The sequence below is a fragment of the Callorhinchus milii genome, unplaced genomic scaffold, assembly GCF_018977255.1.
Source record: "Callorhinchus milii isolate IMCB2004 unplaced genomic scaffold, IMCB_Cmil_1.0 Scaffold2, whole genome shotgun sequence".
Taxonomy (NCBI): Eukaryota; Metazoa; Chordata; class Chondrichthyes; order Chimaeriformes; family Callorhinchidae; genus Callorhinchus; species Callorhinchus milii.
The window spans coordinates 98,210,531-98,226,406 of NW_024704743.1; the positions used below are offsets into that span (position 1 = coordinate 98,210,531).

The 15,876-nt window shown below is 41.1% G+C and overlaps 1 protein-coding gene across 1 annotated transcript in view; it reads right to left on the reverse strand.

The window, feature by feature from the left end:
* Window positions 1-2,596: 2,596 nt before the first annotated feature.
* Window positions 2,597-15,876, reverse strand: part of kcnk9 (potassium channel, subfamily K, member 9) — a 33,508-nt gene continuing 20,228 nt past the window's right edge. The window contains exon 2 of the mRNA XM_007900916.2: window positions 2,597-4,085. Coding sequence (XP_007899107.1) covers window positions 3,244-4,085 — 842 coding nt within the window. The 3' untranslated portion in view covers window positions 2,597-3,243. The remainder of the gene's footprint in view (window positions 4,086-15,876) is intronic.

The following is a 15,876-nucleotide window of genomic DNA, read 5'->3' on the forward strand; positions in this document are numbered from 1 at the left end:
TAAACTTTGGAAACCTTAATCCACTTTTTATCTTCTGTGGATAGTTTAAATTCTGAATCCTGGACATCAATGTTCATGTTTTATGCATCCTCCCTTTTAAGAAATCTATTATGCATAATCTGTCTCCTGCCTTCCCTCACTTCTCAAATCCAGTTTGGTGCAAATGATGTAAAAGGAGCTATATAAATGTAAATTGTATTGTATTGCATCAAACCATTGAAATTTACAACACAGAAGACAGCCATTCTATCCATTACATTTGGGCTAGCTCCTTGAACGAACCATCCATTCAGTTATTTTGCCTTTTCTCCGTATCCCTGCAAATTACTCCTGTGTTGTATTCGAAACATAGTCCTCTTGCTTAAGTACCCTATATTCTGCAACCCAACTGCCCTAGCCAATCCCTCTGCTCTGCAAACACTGACCAGCTTTATGTCCTCCTCCCAACCCACTCCACCATCAGCGGCAGAGCTTTTAGCAATTCTGCCCCTGCTCTCTGGAACTCCTTTATCCTCTATCTCAGTCCCTCCCTTTCTCCCTGCTTTTAAAGCCCACCTTAAGTCTTTTCTTGCCAATTGGTCACCTTTCCACCTAATTCCCCCTACCCAAGCTTGGCTCCGAGTCAGCTTTGAGATGCACTTTGAGATACCCTCTGAAATGTGAAATATGTTATATAAAAGTAAAATTGTTTTTGTTGCTATTGTACATTCTGTGGAGATCTCACAACCAGAGCCTGTCTTCCATCTACATTCTGTGGCATTCTCACATCCAGAGCTTGTATAAGACTCCAGAATTAGCTTTTAGTAAAGGTGCGAAAATGGTATTTTTTGCTCTCCAATGTTATAATAATAATAATAATAATAATCCTTGCATTTGATATAGCGCTTTTCACGTCGGGAGGACGTCCCAAAGCGCTTCACAGAATATACTGTAAAGTGAATTGACTGTATATTTGTGGGCGAACGCGGCAGCCAATTGCGCACAGCAATGTCCCACAAACAGTCGTAGATTGAAAATGACCAATTTATTATTGTTTTGGGTTTTTTGGAGGGATTATTATTAGGCGTGTGGAGTAAGGAAACTTGCCCAAGGTTTCGCCCTGCCTGGAATTGAACCCAGGTGTCTTGCTTGCAAAGCAAGTGCTCTAACCACTGAGCTACAGGACTCCATGTTCTTCATAAACAGCTATGCTGTACGCATCGCAAATTATAACAGCTCTCAATATTCACAAATAAAGGTTGTAACTTGTGCTTTGAATCCTGCTATCACAGATTAGACCCTCACTGGCAGTGTCACTTATTTTGGAAAAACTGTCCTGCAAATCATGCTTGTTTCAACAGTGGTTGGTTAAGCAGAGAGATACCATTTAATATGCGCAAGTCATTTCCATTAACTGCAATCTTTGGCATGTTTATGATTGTTTCTGCACTTCAATTGTGACACAGTGCAATAAACCTGTACAGTGTGGCCTACATCCAACTCTTTTTTCCTGGCAGACCCAAGTTGGGCTAAATTAGCCATTTTCACACTGCTCTCCAGTGTTGCTAAATCAGTCAATCTAGGAAAAGAGGCCAAGATATTACCAGAACTGATTTTGAACCCTTTGACAGCATGGTCCTATTGTGCCAAGGCCCAACATTTTTCCAAGATAAAGAAACAACATTTTAGAGCTGCCAAATGGTATTTGCATGATCAGTTCACAAGACAGGTGCTGAGATGACAGCTTTGTGTGTTATGTTAGGCAAAACTTTCAGATTGGCAATGATTTGTTTTATCTGTGTTACTATTATGGATAATTGAGGGATCTCAAAGCCAAGGGGAACATTTTCACATTCACCCAACCATAGTTAGCAACCCTTGATCCACTGGGGGAAGAGCTGTGGACGTACTCTGCACATAACACTGTTGTCAAGAAAAGGTACTTTTTATTGCATGCAAAATAGTTGTCATTTATAACATCTCTTTTATACTTAAATTCATCAGTTAAATCTTCTCTGTACATTTCATTCAGAATTGAATATATATAATTGATAAATCTCTATAGGTTCCTGTTTCTTTTTGTACAAATATAACCACTGAAGGCAGCTTCCGTGGTGCAAGTTTACAGGAACGTATTTAACCTTGTACATTCGTATAAAAGCAACAATCTACATTTTAAAACGTGCCATATTTTAATGAAAAACTTAGAAAAGTGCATTATTTTACAACACTACAGTAATTGTTTGTAAAGACAATGTAAAATATATACATAATAGTGCATTCATTACAAAAAAAGAAGCAACCGAAATAATTACAAGTTTGTACATGAGTGAAGTCTACTTTGAGTTGTAAACATTTTGTTATAGCTTTCTATCATTTGTACTGTTTCATAGAACAGCAAAAGGTCAGATTTGGATATAACAGCTGAAATCACTTCAACCATTTCCGGCAAAGGTAATCCAGCTATTTGTTAGTCCTGTAAAATATAGTCTCACTGTCTTTATCCAGGCATTCAAAAAATAATTCCAGTTCATGCAGCTAATAACTGCACTAAAGTTATCAGAGAAATCCAATTCCAGTCACTTGCATTTCCCTTGAATGAAGAGAAAGGGCAAATGGCTGGAATGATCACAAACATATAATATAAAGATGTATGTAATACTCATAATAAATCAATAAATATTAATTGCTTTATTAATTTCATTGCTAGTTAAGTTTTGTGTTTTCAGGTAAGTTATAATGCATACCAGTTTTACAAATTGCATGCGTTTAACTGGCAAGCTAAAATGATCCTTCTGCACTTTCCTATCCAGTAATAAAGATCCAGCTGTTGAAAATACAATGGCACACCCGGTGTACTGACTGCTTCTTGTGTCAATGCGCATGCTGTTTGGCAACAGGGTTTGGATTTTCTGTTCTTTTCATCAGTCTGCGACTCAGTGTTTAAACTGTTTACAAAATGAATACCTGATGCATTAGTTTTCCACACATCCCACTATATCAATATCAAGTCTTAATCTAACAGTTTACTCTTACTTCCAGGTGAAGCAGATTAATGCCAGTCAAATGATTCCGCTTGTGTGGTTTTCGATGGATGCCAACTCAATGCTTAACCCTTGAATCCAACAGCCATATGTAAGGCATATTGTTGGTGCTGTGGAGCTTATTAACCATGCTTCATGCTTGGTTTCTGAGTCCCAGAGAAAGGCTTCTTTTTTCTTTTTTTTCTCCGTCACACTCAAAAACGAACCAAAAATAAACATTTCAAATCGACTTTCTCCTTCTCATGAGCCTGTGGTTGTCATTAAAGCTGTGCAAACCCGGCGACACAGAGCTCACGGGAGATGGGAACAGACTGTTTTTTAATGTGCTTGGTGAAATCTCCTCGATCTTATAAGATACAGAATGAAAGTACTGGGGATTCAGATGGGAACTGAATGAATTCTGGTGAGATACCACCCTATTGGTGTACTCGTGCGACCTGTAGCACATGCAGGAGCAGACAGACTGGAGGTCCGTTACTTCTGTTTTGTACCGCTGTCTGCCCTGTTGGGGATCTTCCTGGATGTGGATAATCATGCTGTTTCTGTTTCCTGCCAAAGATGCTCGCTCCTCAGCATCCCGCCGTTCGTCTTCACTATTCATGGTCAAAAACCTTAGAACCACCAGGTTCAGGAAAGCTCCAATTACTGTTAAACCCACTAAAATGTACATAAAGCTAAAAGCCACATAAAGCGGCCTTCTCTGGAGGGCCCTGTTTTTCTGGAGTGCCACATAGTCCCCAAACCCTATTGTAGTCAATGTGATGAAACAGTAGTAATATGCATGAAAAAAGCTCCAGTCTTCATAGTGAGCGAAGGCTGCAGCTCCAATGCACAGGGTTCCCATGCACGAGAAGAAACCAACGGTCACCATATTCTCCATGGACACATCGGTGCTTTTCATGCCAAAGCACTTCTTTATTCGTTTTAAAAGGTATTTAACAAAGGTGTTCATCCGTTCTCCGAGGCTCTGGAACATGACTAGAGTCAGTGGTATTCCCAGTACAGCATAAAACATGCAAAAGGCTTTGCCTGGATCAGTCCCTGGAGCTGCGTGGCCATATCCTGCAAGGTAAAAAAACACCGGTTAAACAAATTCCACCACCAGAGTCTTTGAAGATTCGTGGACTCAATCCTTTTTAGGTGTCAACCAGGCTCAGTTGGTTGCACTCTCGCCTGAGTCAGAAGATTATAGGTTCAAGCCTTATGTTGGGATTCTGAGCTCACAATCTAGGCTGACACTCCAATACAGGGCTGGGAAACTCTGGATTGTTCGAAGTGCTATCCTTTCGTTAGATGTTAAACTCAGGTCAAGTCTGCCTCATCAGGTGGATGTTAAAGATCCCATGGCACGATTCAAAAACAGAAGTGAGTTTCTCCCGGTGTCCTGACCAACAATTACCAAGATAAAATTAGTTGTTCACTTCATGGCTGTTGGTGGCACATTGCTCTGTAGAAATTGGCGTTCACCCACAAAACACACAATCACTACACTTCACCATAAATTCTGTGAAGCACCTTGAGACATTTCAACAATGTATTAAGGTGCAATATAAGATGCATTTATTATTTTATCATAACTTTCCCTGAGTGCCTGCCTGCCCTTTCATGTTGGTGCTTGAATATTTGAAATAAAACATTACAATTGTATTTTTCCCTATATTATTGTTACTTTCAACGCCCCTGATGTCCTAGTGGGAAAAGGCACTGCCTGGTGCAACACTGAGCTATAGCGAGTTGCAAGCTTTAATCCACAGCTGGAGCTGTGTTACATTGTCTGAGGTGCCATCTTTCAGATAAGATGTTAAACTGACGTCTTGTCTGTCTGTCCAGGTGAACATTAAAGATGCCATGGCACTATCCAAAAAGAAAAGGGAGTTTATCCTACTGTCCTGACTAACAATCCCCTAAAATAAAAAACACTCACATGGCTGTTTGTCAGATATTAATGTGTGCAAATTTGCCTGTCACACTCGCACACCAAATACACTTCACAGTAATGTGAAGCACTTTGAGACGTACTGACAACTTGATGAAGCGCTGTATCAAACTGAAGGATTATTATTTTTATTAGACTGGGTGCTGCCTTTGGACTTAGCGTCACTGGGATGAGAGGAGAAAATCATCCGGTTTTTGCCAGTCCTGATCACATCGTTCGCAGACATGGGGTCAACTTCCACACATGCCCAGATGACACTCAACTCTATCTCTCTGCCTCCACCCTTGATTCCAGGAACACTGAATTCCTAACAGACTGTCTGTCAGACATCATGTCCTGGATGAGAGTCAACTTTCTACAGTTGAATGTCAGCAAGACCGAGGCTTTCCTGATTGACTCACGTCAACGCCTCCGGACCTCAGGCACTGGAAACATCAGCATCCAATGATGCACACTCCATCTCACCAAACCAGTCAGGCACCTGGGCATCTTGTTCGGCCCTCAACTGTCCTTTCTCTCCCACATCCGTGCCATGAACCGCTCTGCCTTCCCCCACCTCCGCAACATTGCCCAACTCCACCACTGCCTCACCCTTCAGGCCGCTGAAACCCTCATACATACCTTCATTACAACCAGGCTTGACTATGCCAACACCTGCTTGTTGGCCTTCCCAACTCTTCCCTCCACAAGCTGCAGATCATCCAGAACTCTGCAGCTGTGTCCTCTTCAACAGCAGTCTCAGTGCCCCCATCACCCCAACCCTCGCCCAGCTCCACTGGCTCCCTATCTCTCAGAGGATAGTATTCAAAATCCTCATCCTCACCTTCAAGGCCCTCCAAGGCCTTGCCCCCTCCTACCTCTCCGACCTGCTAACCCCTGATCAACCTGTCCGCTCCCTCCCCTCAGCAGGCTCCAGCCTGCTCCATGTCCTGTACCAGGTCTGCTCCACCATCAGCGGTTGGGCCTTCTGCCTCTCTGCTCCACCCTCTGGAACTTCATCCCACATTTCCTTCACCTCGCTCCCTCCCTTGCCTCCTTCAAGGCCCGCCTCAAGACCCTCCTCTTCGACCGTGCCTTTGACCACCCTCCTACCCTCTACCCCCAGCCCCCTCTCCACACCCGCTCGGGTCCTAATTCTTGACTGTTCAGTGCCTTGGGATGTCTTCCCAATGTGAAAAGCACTTTGCAAATGTAATTTTCTATTGTATTATAAAGCAGAGAACTGTTGGAAGATGAACATCTGGCAATATCAATTGAAATTAAGATTGGGTTCAGGATCACTGGCGAGGCTCACACTTAGATACTGCAGTAGCTGAAAAAGGAGAGGCTGCCCAGCATCCGTTGTAGATTAGAGGAAAAGGGAAATCAAATGCCTTAGCAGCAGAGGAGGAGGAGGAAAGGGAAGAAAAATAAATAAATCATATTCCCTGTTGAATATTGGCACCCGACCTGGAACAATTACAGATTATTTGTCTCTAAAATATTTTGAATGAAAACTGAACAAACATTGAACAATTCTCAGAAATATAAATTCTTTCCTTGTTTTATTTCTGAGGGTACTTCATTCAGGTTTAAATGCCAACAGTTAACAATAATAACCAAAGCATATAATCCAGTCACTCTGAATATAACAAAACATATCTTATTCTATAGCAATGACTGAGTAAATGCAAGATGACATGTTTTATGTAAAGAACTGCCTGAGAATGATTGAACTGGACATTCAAGTTCATTTTGGAAGTAAGGACTGGACTAAGATTGACCAAACTCAATTCATTTGTGGCAGTAACTAAAGACAGTCCCAATCGGCACACTAGACTTAGACCTGGGTAATGAGACGTTAAACCCACGTCTTGTCTGCCTGTTGAGGTTAAAGATGGCATGCACTATTGAAAAACACAAGGAGAGTTTCTTTCAGTGTCCTAGCCAACAAATTGATCAATCACTTCATGGCTATTTGTGGGATTTCGCTGTACACAAATTGGCTACCACATTTCACCTAAAATAATACACAGTCACTAAACTTGCAGTTGAATTCTCTGAAGCACATTGAGACAGCTTCCTAACAAGAAAGCCACTATTTTGTTTTGAAAAAAAACCTGAGGGAAATCCCAAGTCCTCTGCGATTGCAAACCTGTAGCTCTGCAGAAGGAGCGACACACACACATACACATACACACAGCGACACAGAGAGAAACTTAGGGTTTTGTAAAAAGAAGGGAAAAATATATTGGAACTTGGATTACCAACAGGAGATAGTTAGGAATCATCCCTTCCAGCAAGGAGAAGATTTTGACCTGCACTGAAATTGATCTGAAATTAACAAGCAAGTCACTTGGCCTCAGTCACTGTTCTGTTGGTGATTACAAATGGGTAGGAGAAAAAAGGCAACTTTGCAACATTGATTCACCATCAAGAGGAAACAGCTAACTCACACAATATTAATCTGAAACACAATGGAACATGTGGGGAGTAAAGCGGATCCTGATAGTAAGTTGGATGTTGATAAATCTTAGTGTGATTTGGATTTGGTTGAATCGCTCGGAGAGCCCCAGGAGCCGGTGAGCAAAGTGAAGGTAGAGGAAGTGGAGGGAGATCAGTTTGACACCAGTTATGGCTCCTCGTGTTTCTCTGAATGCCTGGACTCCTCGTACAGCACCTCGTCCATCACAGACTCGCTATCTGAAGCCCTGGACAAGTCTTGTCGGATCAGACAGGAGTACAACAAGAAAAGAGACACTGAATCCAGGGACAAGACAATGACAGCCTCTCTCCTGGATCCTTACACTTTCCTGGAGGAAGATGAGGACACCATTGTGCACCTGACAGCGATTCACAAGGCAGAAGCATGTGCCCTGCATTTCATCAGCATCTTCTCTGTGGAGGTGCTGGAGATTTCAGGCTGCCTTGCACCTGGCTGTGTACACTAACCGGTGCAGGTTGGTACGGGCGCTGGTGCTGAGGAGAGTGAGTCTGGAGCAGCAGGATCGGCACCCTGGCCGTCCCACACCCCACAACACCCCACTGCACCTGGCCTGTGAGTATGGGCTGGTCCAGTGTGTCCAGGCCCTGACACTGCCCACAGCGCAGGAGAGACACCACCTCCAACACCTCTGTCTTAGATCCAGACACCAGGACCTGGAGCTACGGCACTGGCAAGGTGTGACATGTCTACATGTGGCAACGCTGGGCAGAAACCTGGAGATAACGGAACATCTCCATAATGGGGCAAATATTGATGCACAGGACGGTACCAGTGGGAAGACAGCGCTGCAATTTGTTTCTGCGACACAACGCTGACGTGGATGACGGCTGCACTGCTCTCACCTGGCAGTGGGCAGGCAGCACACGGGCATCGCCAGCGCCCTATGCCATTCAAGAGCTGACATCTGCCTGTCCAACGTAGAGGAGGAAACACCCCAGGACCTGGCGGCCGGCAATGTGGACATTCTGGTCTTGTTTCTGTTTGACGACGTGAAGCTGGGAGGCCAGCCAGTGCTCTGTGCTGACTTCTGACCATAACATGATTGTCCAGGACCTTGGTACATCCTCCCGAAGTGAAAGGTGCTATACAAATGTAATTTTCTTGTTGTTATTGTTCTAACCTGTGCACAGGACATTACTGGGCAGGAGTGAGTGTCTGAGAAAAGAACTCTCCCCCATTTTTGGGATGGAGTGGTATGGGGGAGTTGGAGGTTTGAGGGTGGGGAGAGGAACAGGGAGACGATCAGAAAAAATCCCTCCCCTACTGGTTGAAAGATCCCCGAAGGACATGAAACGAGGATGATCCATGGATCGGCTGATTGACTATCTGAAAACCAAACCAAGTATGAGGACCTCAAGTTCTGAACACGCAGAAGCCTAGCGAGAGAGAGAGAATTTCTCTTCGCTTCCCCTTCCCCGCATCACCACCTCGCTTTCCCTGGAGTCCTGTAGCTCAGTGGTTAGAGCGCTCGCCTCGCAAGCGAGAGACCTGGGTTTGTATCCCTGGCAGGGCAAAACCTTGGACAAGTTTCCTTACTCCACATGCCTGATAATAATCCCTCATGTAAAAAAAAATAATAACTTGGTCACTCAATCCATGACTGTTTGTAGGACACTGCAGTGCACAATTGGCTGCCGCGTTTCACCCACAAATGTATAGTAAATTCAATTTACAGTACATTCTGTGAAACCCTTTGCGACTTCTCGAAGACGTGAAAAGCACTATATCAAATTCAAGGATTATTATTACAAGGATTTTTACTATTATTATTTCCAGTGGTATCAAACCTTATGATCCATTTTGCATAAATGTGCATGTTTGAATCCAAATAAAACTATTTTGCTAATACATTTATGTTTGAATTAGGATTTCTATAAACTAAAGATAAAAATTATTTGGTGCCAGTCATTCAAATGTTCAGCTGAAATTCAGCTGAAACACAAATAGCAGAAAACACAGAATAAAAGCTTATATACTACACAATAGGCCTCTAAAGCTCACTGTTACCTCCAGGTGATAGCTGACAGCGGTAAATCTATATTTAGTGTCCTGCAGATCAAAAGAATAGACAATCGAGGAACATTTTATTTCATGGGTTTATGTGTTTTGGCTCAATGATCCTGGACAATGGAAATGAATGGCAAGTGGTTTAGGACATTAGAATCTTTCGCTTGGATTAAGCATGTGTTTTTTTTTGGCATCAACTAAAATGTGTGACACGCAAGAACAAACTGATTCACTTTCTGATAGACGTGTTACAATCATTGACAGAACTAGTGAAAATATTTCTATATTGCTGCATAAAGGGTTTTAAAATCAGGGAAGGTTTTATCAGGCTAAATACCGTAAAAGTGTTTCCACTGATGGGTGAGGGGAGGGCATAAAGTGAGAATTTCAACAGAATAATAATAATAATTCTTGCATTTGATATAGCGCCGTATGTGTCACATCGTCGAGACACCTCAAAGAGTTTCACAGGATACACTAAATGGTTTGACTGTGTATTTTGTGTGCAAAACACGAGAAGAAAAAGGGGGAGTTAGTAAAAAAAATATTCAGAGGATTGTTAGAATGTGAAATGTCTCACCAGACATGGCTGTTCCCAATGGGATTTGAAAGGAAATTGGATAAAAAATAATATCAAATAGTATGAGGAAAAGAGTGGGAATGGGTTTAGTGTCAGCCTGGCTCAGTTGACAGCCCTCAGATAGTACTAGAATCAAAAGATTGTGGGTTGAAACTCCACATTGGGACTTTGAGCTCATAGTGTAGGCTTACATTCTACTGCAGTGCTGAGCGGAGCAAGAATATTTGATATACGAATGTCACAAAACACGGAAGAAAATGCCAATAATTTTTTAATTTAGTGTTTTTTTAAAAAATGGGCTGACTGAGAGGAACATTAAACTACCCAGCTCATGAGTAAATTATACCAAATGAGAGATGCACATTGACGTCACAGGATGACTTGTGTCCTGGTGCAGCGTTGGCAGCAACTGTGAAAATGTTGGCAGGCTGGGCCACTTCTCCATTTATTAAGGATGGTGTAGATTCCAGGAGAGATACAAGTATGAAAAAGGAGAAGAAATATAGAAGAAACATAAGCCTGCCAACAATTTGTTATTCTAAAGTGAAGCAAATCTCAAGTATTAATAAAAACAAGTTTATTTTTGTTTATTAAATCTTTGTGCTTCAGACAGCCCGATGAGCATCATTGCTTTGTCGAGAGCACGACATTCATGTTGAATCAGAATTGCCTTTGCCTTGTTGCTACGGATAGGTTCAAGTCCATAACAAAATTCAACTTAAGAATTGTTCAATTAACTATGGGAATATGAAATGCTAATAATATCTGTGGCTAATTCACATTCAAAGACTGATACAGGAGCTTGTGATTAGGTTTGTGTTGAATGTCGATGATATATTTCTGAAACAATGAGGTAAAATTTGCAGTAGTCATAGCATTCCTTCAATTCATTAAAGAACATTTAGTAAGTGTCAGCAGGTGACACACCCCTCTCCAGTTAATTAGTTTGTTTCTCTCTGTGTCCCAGCCTCGCGGTGAGAGACGCTGCCACTTATCAGCAGTTACCAATCATTCCTTAACTTATTTAAGCATTGCTCTAAGTACTTTTAATTGTATTCCCAAATATCTCTTGTTATAAAGGTCTGTTATACATTAGTTTCTAATGAATGTCCCAAAGTCTTTTAATTTTCATCTAATTTCTTAATTCCATTTATTGTTACAGCCTCTGCGCTAGTCAAGAGAAAAATATAGTTATTGAAATACATACAATTACACAGTTTGGAAACACGCCATTCAGCCGAACTAGTCTGTATCTGTTTTTATACTTCATCCCTCCTAATCCCCTCTTCCATACAGCAACAACAACAACAACTTGCATTTATATAGCGCCCTTCACACGGGGTAGCATACCGCTACTATTCCCCGCACCCTCATGTATGCATTGTTTCCTCTCGAATACATTGACGTGTTCTGCTTCAAGCATAACTTCCATCAGTGAGTTCCACTTTCTCACCACCCGCTATGTAAAGAAGTTCCTCTTAAACTCTCTTTTAGATCTGCTAGTTGTTAATGTTTGTGTCCCCTTGTTTTGGACTGAACAACAAGTGGAAACAGACTAGTAATATCTTCTTTATCAAATCCTTTCATCATTTTAATGTGTTTCTTTCCTATCATAAATACAAGATAAAATCATAAGTCACAAGAAAGTTTCTGATTTCAGCATCCTATCTATTCTCCACAATCATATTTAGCAAAATTAAATGACTGCTCCTGCTGCATACATTTTGGTAAGTGTTTGAATCAAAGGATTTCAGCACAAAGTTTTTTTAAAAAAACAGTTAGCAACAGCTTTCTGTCAGATATGTTGCATAATAACTTAAAGTTAAAATTCCTAAATCATGCAGAATCAAGATATTTCAGGATCGTTAAAATGTCATCAGCTACCAAGCTTGACTGTGTGCAAAACTATATACATATATATTTTTGGTCAGCTGGGTGTCTGACAAATGTGGAAACCCATCAGCATACTAAAAGTATCCAAACCAAGCTGAGAGTTCCATGCATCCCACCTATACATGGAAATCCCAGAGATAGATTATTGGAATGGAATACGCACTCTCTCCCTGAAGGGACATATCCTGCTTACCTAATTCCAGAAAGTATTAGGCACAGGTTGGCAAGAGCCAAGGCTCGGGGACCCCAGAGTGTGAGTTGGGGTATTACTGGAGACTAACCAGCTAAAACCGTACAAAACTACTACTGATGGAAAGCGAAGTCATTAACTTGGGGATTTTTTCACGAGTTAAGATATGGGAAGATATTTTTCCTCTTCCTGGTCCAAGGATCCAGAGGCAAAGTACCTTTCCCAACATCCTGGCTGACACCAGCTAACTCGCCAAAGTCACACCTTGTACCTTTGTGGGCTTTATCAACTGAACCTTGGTGGAACATATGTTCTACGTTAACATTCACTGTGAATCAGTTGCTGTGGCATTGTTGATAGACCATCAAATCCATCAAGAGTTGAAATTGCACTAGGTTGACTGCACAATTCTTGGAAGATTGCTGTTCGGCAGAAAAGATGTTCTCTTTGCCCACTTTCCAATTACCCTCTACCTAAAACTAGACATGTCTGAATGTAACATGAGGGACCCTGAATCAAAACTGGCCAAGAAAGGTTTCAATCCATTCAGCAACTCCCTTGCCTCTCTATTTTGCATGACAGGGAGACGTGGAGGTGTAAATAAACTGACAGTTCCAATGAAGCAGAAAATAAATGACCAAAGGAAATTAAGAAGGAAAAACAAAATAAGATGAAATGACAGGAAAAAGACAATAATACTACAAGGACATATATGTTAAAATAACAGTGAGAAAAGAGTCACAACAGAATTGGAAATAAAGTGGTGGAAAAAGGATAGCGCAAGTGTGAGGCTTTCTGTGGGAGAGGAGGCAGATTCTTTGCTGTCTCAGCTGTTAATTTAAAAATCTCATTTCATTTGGCTGGATCTGACAGGGACACATCTACATTTACATCATCCCATTAGATGCTCAGTATTGCTATGCTATGCACAATGCTTCTCCTACAAATGCAATCTCCAATCAGTTGGAAATAGTTCAAACGTTTGAGATGTATATATTTTGAATTTGAATTTATAGGCACTAAGAGCCAAATTAATGACAGAAAATTTACCTTTCAGCAGAAATGTCAAGCTGTTGAAGGTTGAAAGAGTACCAATGTTTGGTCAGCTTTTCAGATTGGGTTATTGTAGAGAATAGAAGCTGGTATGGGACATACCAAGCCCATTTAATAGGAGCAGGGCCTCTTTCCAGTAAAATGTCTGGAGGTTTTAGTTCAGTGTTTTGTGTTTCAGACTGTGTACATTGGAAAGAGAAGCTATTTTATCTTCCCCCGGATTTGAAGGTTTAGTACTGCTGTTATTAACCGCAAGTTATATTAACATGTTGTTACAGAACAAGGTAAAGAGGCTCTTCATCATGATTACTTCACTTCAAATGAGGAAAGCATTTTTTATGTTTTGTTTTAACAATATTTATCAAGCATTTGTGTAAGATTTTAGTTGTAACATGCACAGAAGTAACATATATTAGGCAATTCATTATTAAAAGTAATCTGGCCAGCTGTGAAGTCTTTAGTCACCAAAGTCTGGTCGTCCAAGGTGCTCCATCATGTAGACATGTTCTGTGAGATTGTGTGAAAGTGCAGCCCTTCAATGAAGACATACTGTCTTCTGTTGATTACTTATTTAAAACGTTATTAAAAACGTCGATCTGGTTTCTTCTCCAGCCCAGACTAATGGGATAAAAGTTTTCTCTGTTTATTGCTGTAAGGGTCCCATGTGAATTAAGTTTAGATAGTTTCTAGGAACTCAATTCCAAATAGGCTCACAGTACAAAGCGTTTCTGAATCAAGCACTAAATTGCAAATCTCACTCAGAGAGTGCTGTTGTGGGATATAGAAAAGATTGCCCTGTGCAGTGGAGCGGGGTGGGTGGGTGCGTGGGGTGAAGGGGGAAGCTCTAAGAGTGGAGATGAAGCACGTAGTTTGGGAAGGAAAGAGGCACCTTTGCTCTGCATCGAATATGTTACACCTAACGTGGGCGTGCTTGATGCTGACACTCTGTGTCTAAAGTGAGACAGCTATTTACCAATATGAAACTCCTTCACTTTGAGAAACACAAAACTCACAATTTCTATTGCAGAAAAAAATCTGTTTAAATATTCAGCATGCCCAGGCGTCATAAATAATGCTGGATGTCCATCAGTGAATTTAAATCAGTAATCCAGCTATAGGGATTAGATGGGAAATGTAACCTGTTCAAGCCCGTGATGTTGTGTAAACTATTTGTCAAGGGATCACTGAGAGGCATCAGTGTCTTCTTTGTACATTGGAAAGGAAGAGATTGGCAGTACCTTACATTTAGTAAGCACCTTTCACATCGGGACGATCTCTCAAACCAACACAGGATTCACAGTAGGGTGTAGTGACTTTATTTTGTAGGCAAACATGGCAGCTAATTTGTGCATAATCAACTATAAGTGAATGACCTGCAAACTCGTTTCGAATATTGCCATGAGATCTTTAACATCCACCTGAACAGACAGACAGGATCTTGGTTTCATGTCTCATCTGAAGCACCTCCAATAATGCAGCACACCGCAGCACTGCTTTGGAGTGTCAATCTGAATTATTATGAGTTCCAAATCCTGACATGGTCTTAACCCACAACTTTCTGACTCAGAGGCGAAAGTGCTACAATCTGAGACAAACTGACATCTAATTGTTTGTGGAGATGGTTGGGCACTATACTAGAGGAAACTCCCTTCCATTTTTTAATATTGTCACCGGATCTGTAAATCCACTTGAAAAAGCAGACCAGACCTTGGTTTGACATCTCATCCAAAGGATAGCGCCTCTGATATTGCAACACCAACCCAGCACTGCATTGGAGTGTCAGTCTACACCAGGGTAGTCCCCTCCCTCCATCTCATCTGGCCCATCCCCTCCCTCCAATACCCATAAATGTTATGTTATGTTTCTGGAAGGGAAACATAGAAGCTCATGCAGCCCGCAGATGTTTCTCAAATAGAGCATCCGGCCCTCAGCAGACAAAAGGTTGGACAACCCAGGTCTAGACTAGGAGTTCAAAGTCTCAATATAACAACCTTCTGACTTAAGAAGAGAGTGCCACAAATTGAGCAAGACTCATACCAGGCTGATACGCAGTGAATGAGAGAAATGACTGAAATTTCTAAAGGCATTATTCCTTCATTTGTTCTGTAGTAATCAATTTTATTCTACTGCAACATAATGAAGAAATCAGTGGTCATTGATGCTACACTGTTATATCATTCGTCTACGAGTATTTTGGGCCCGCAAGAGGTTGGCAAGAAAACCAGAGAAATGCTCTGATTACAGCAATATTGAGAGTCTCCAAGAAGGAGTGTGTAATATAGTATTTTTAGACAGGACAAAATTTAGCAAATAATAAATACATATTTATTTACAAGTATGGGAATTGGCAGATGTAAACTGAAAACTAGGCAAATATGTACTTAAAATGACATGGCCTTTATTTATATGTATTTAAAGTGACACTAAATAGCTGAGTTTTACAATACAGTTAAAATGACTGTATGCTTATTCCCATATGCTCAAAGTGAAATTACTCACATTGCTTGACACTTAAGGTAAAAAAAGAACAAATTACAACACTCTTAAAAAGATGCTACCCATAAAGTGAAATTACTCAAATCACCAGACACTTAATACAAGTAAGTTTCGGTAGAAATTAATGAGGAAAATGATTGGCTTTAAATAAACAAAACTCTACAGTTAAGTGGAGGAGAATGTAATTGAGGCTCTTTCTGCTGAAGTGCTCAA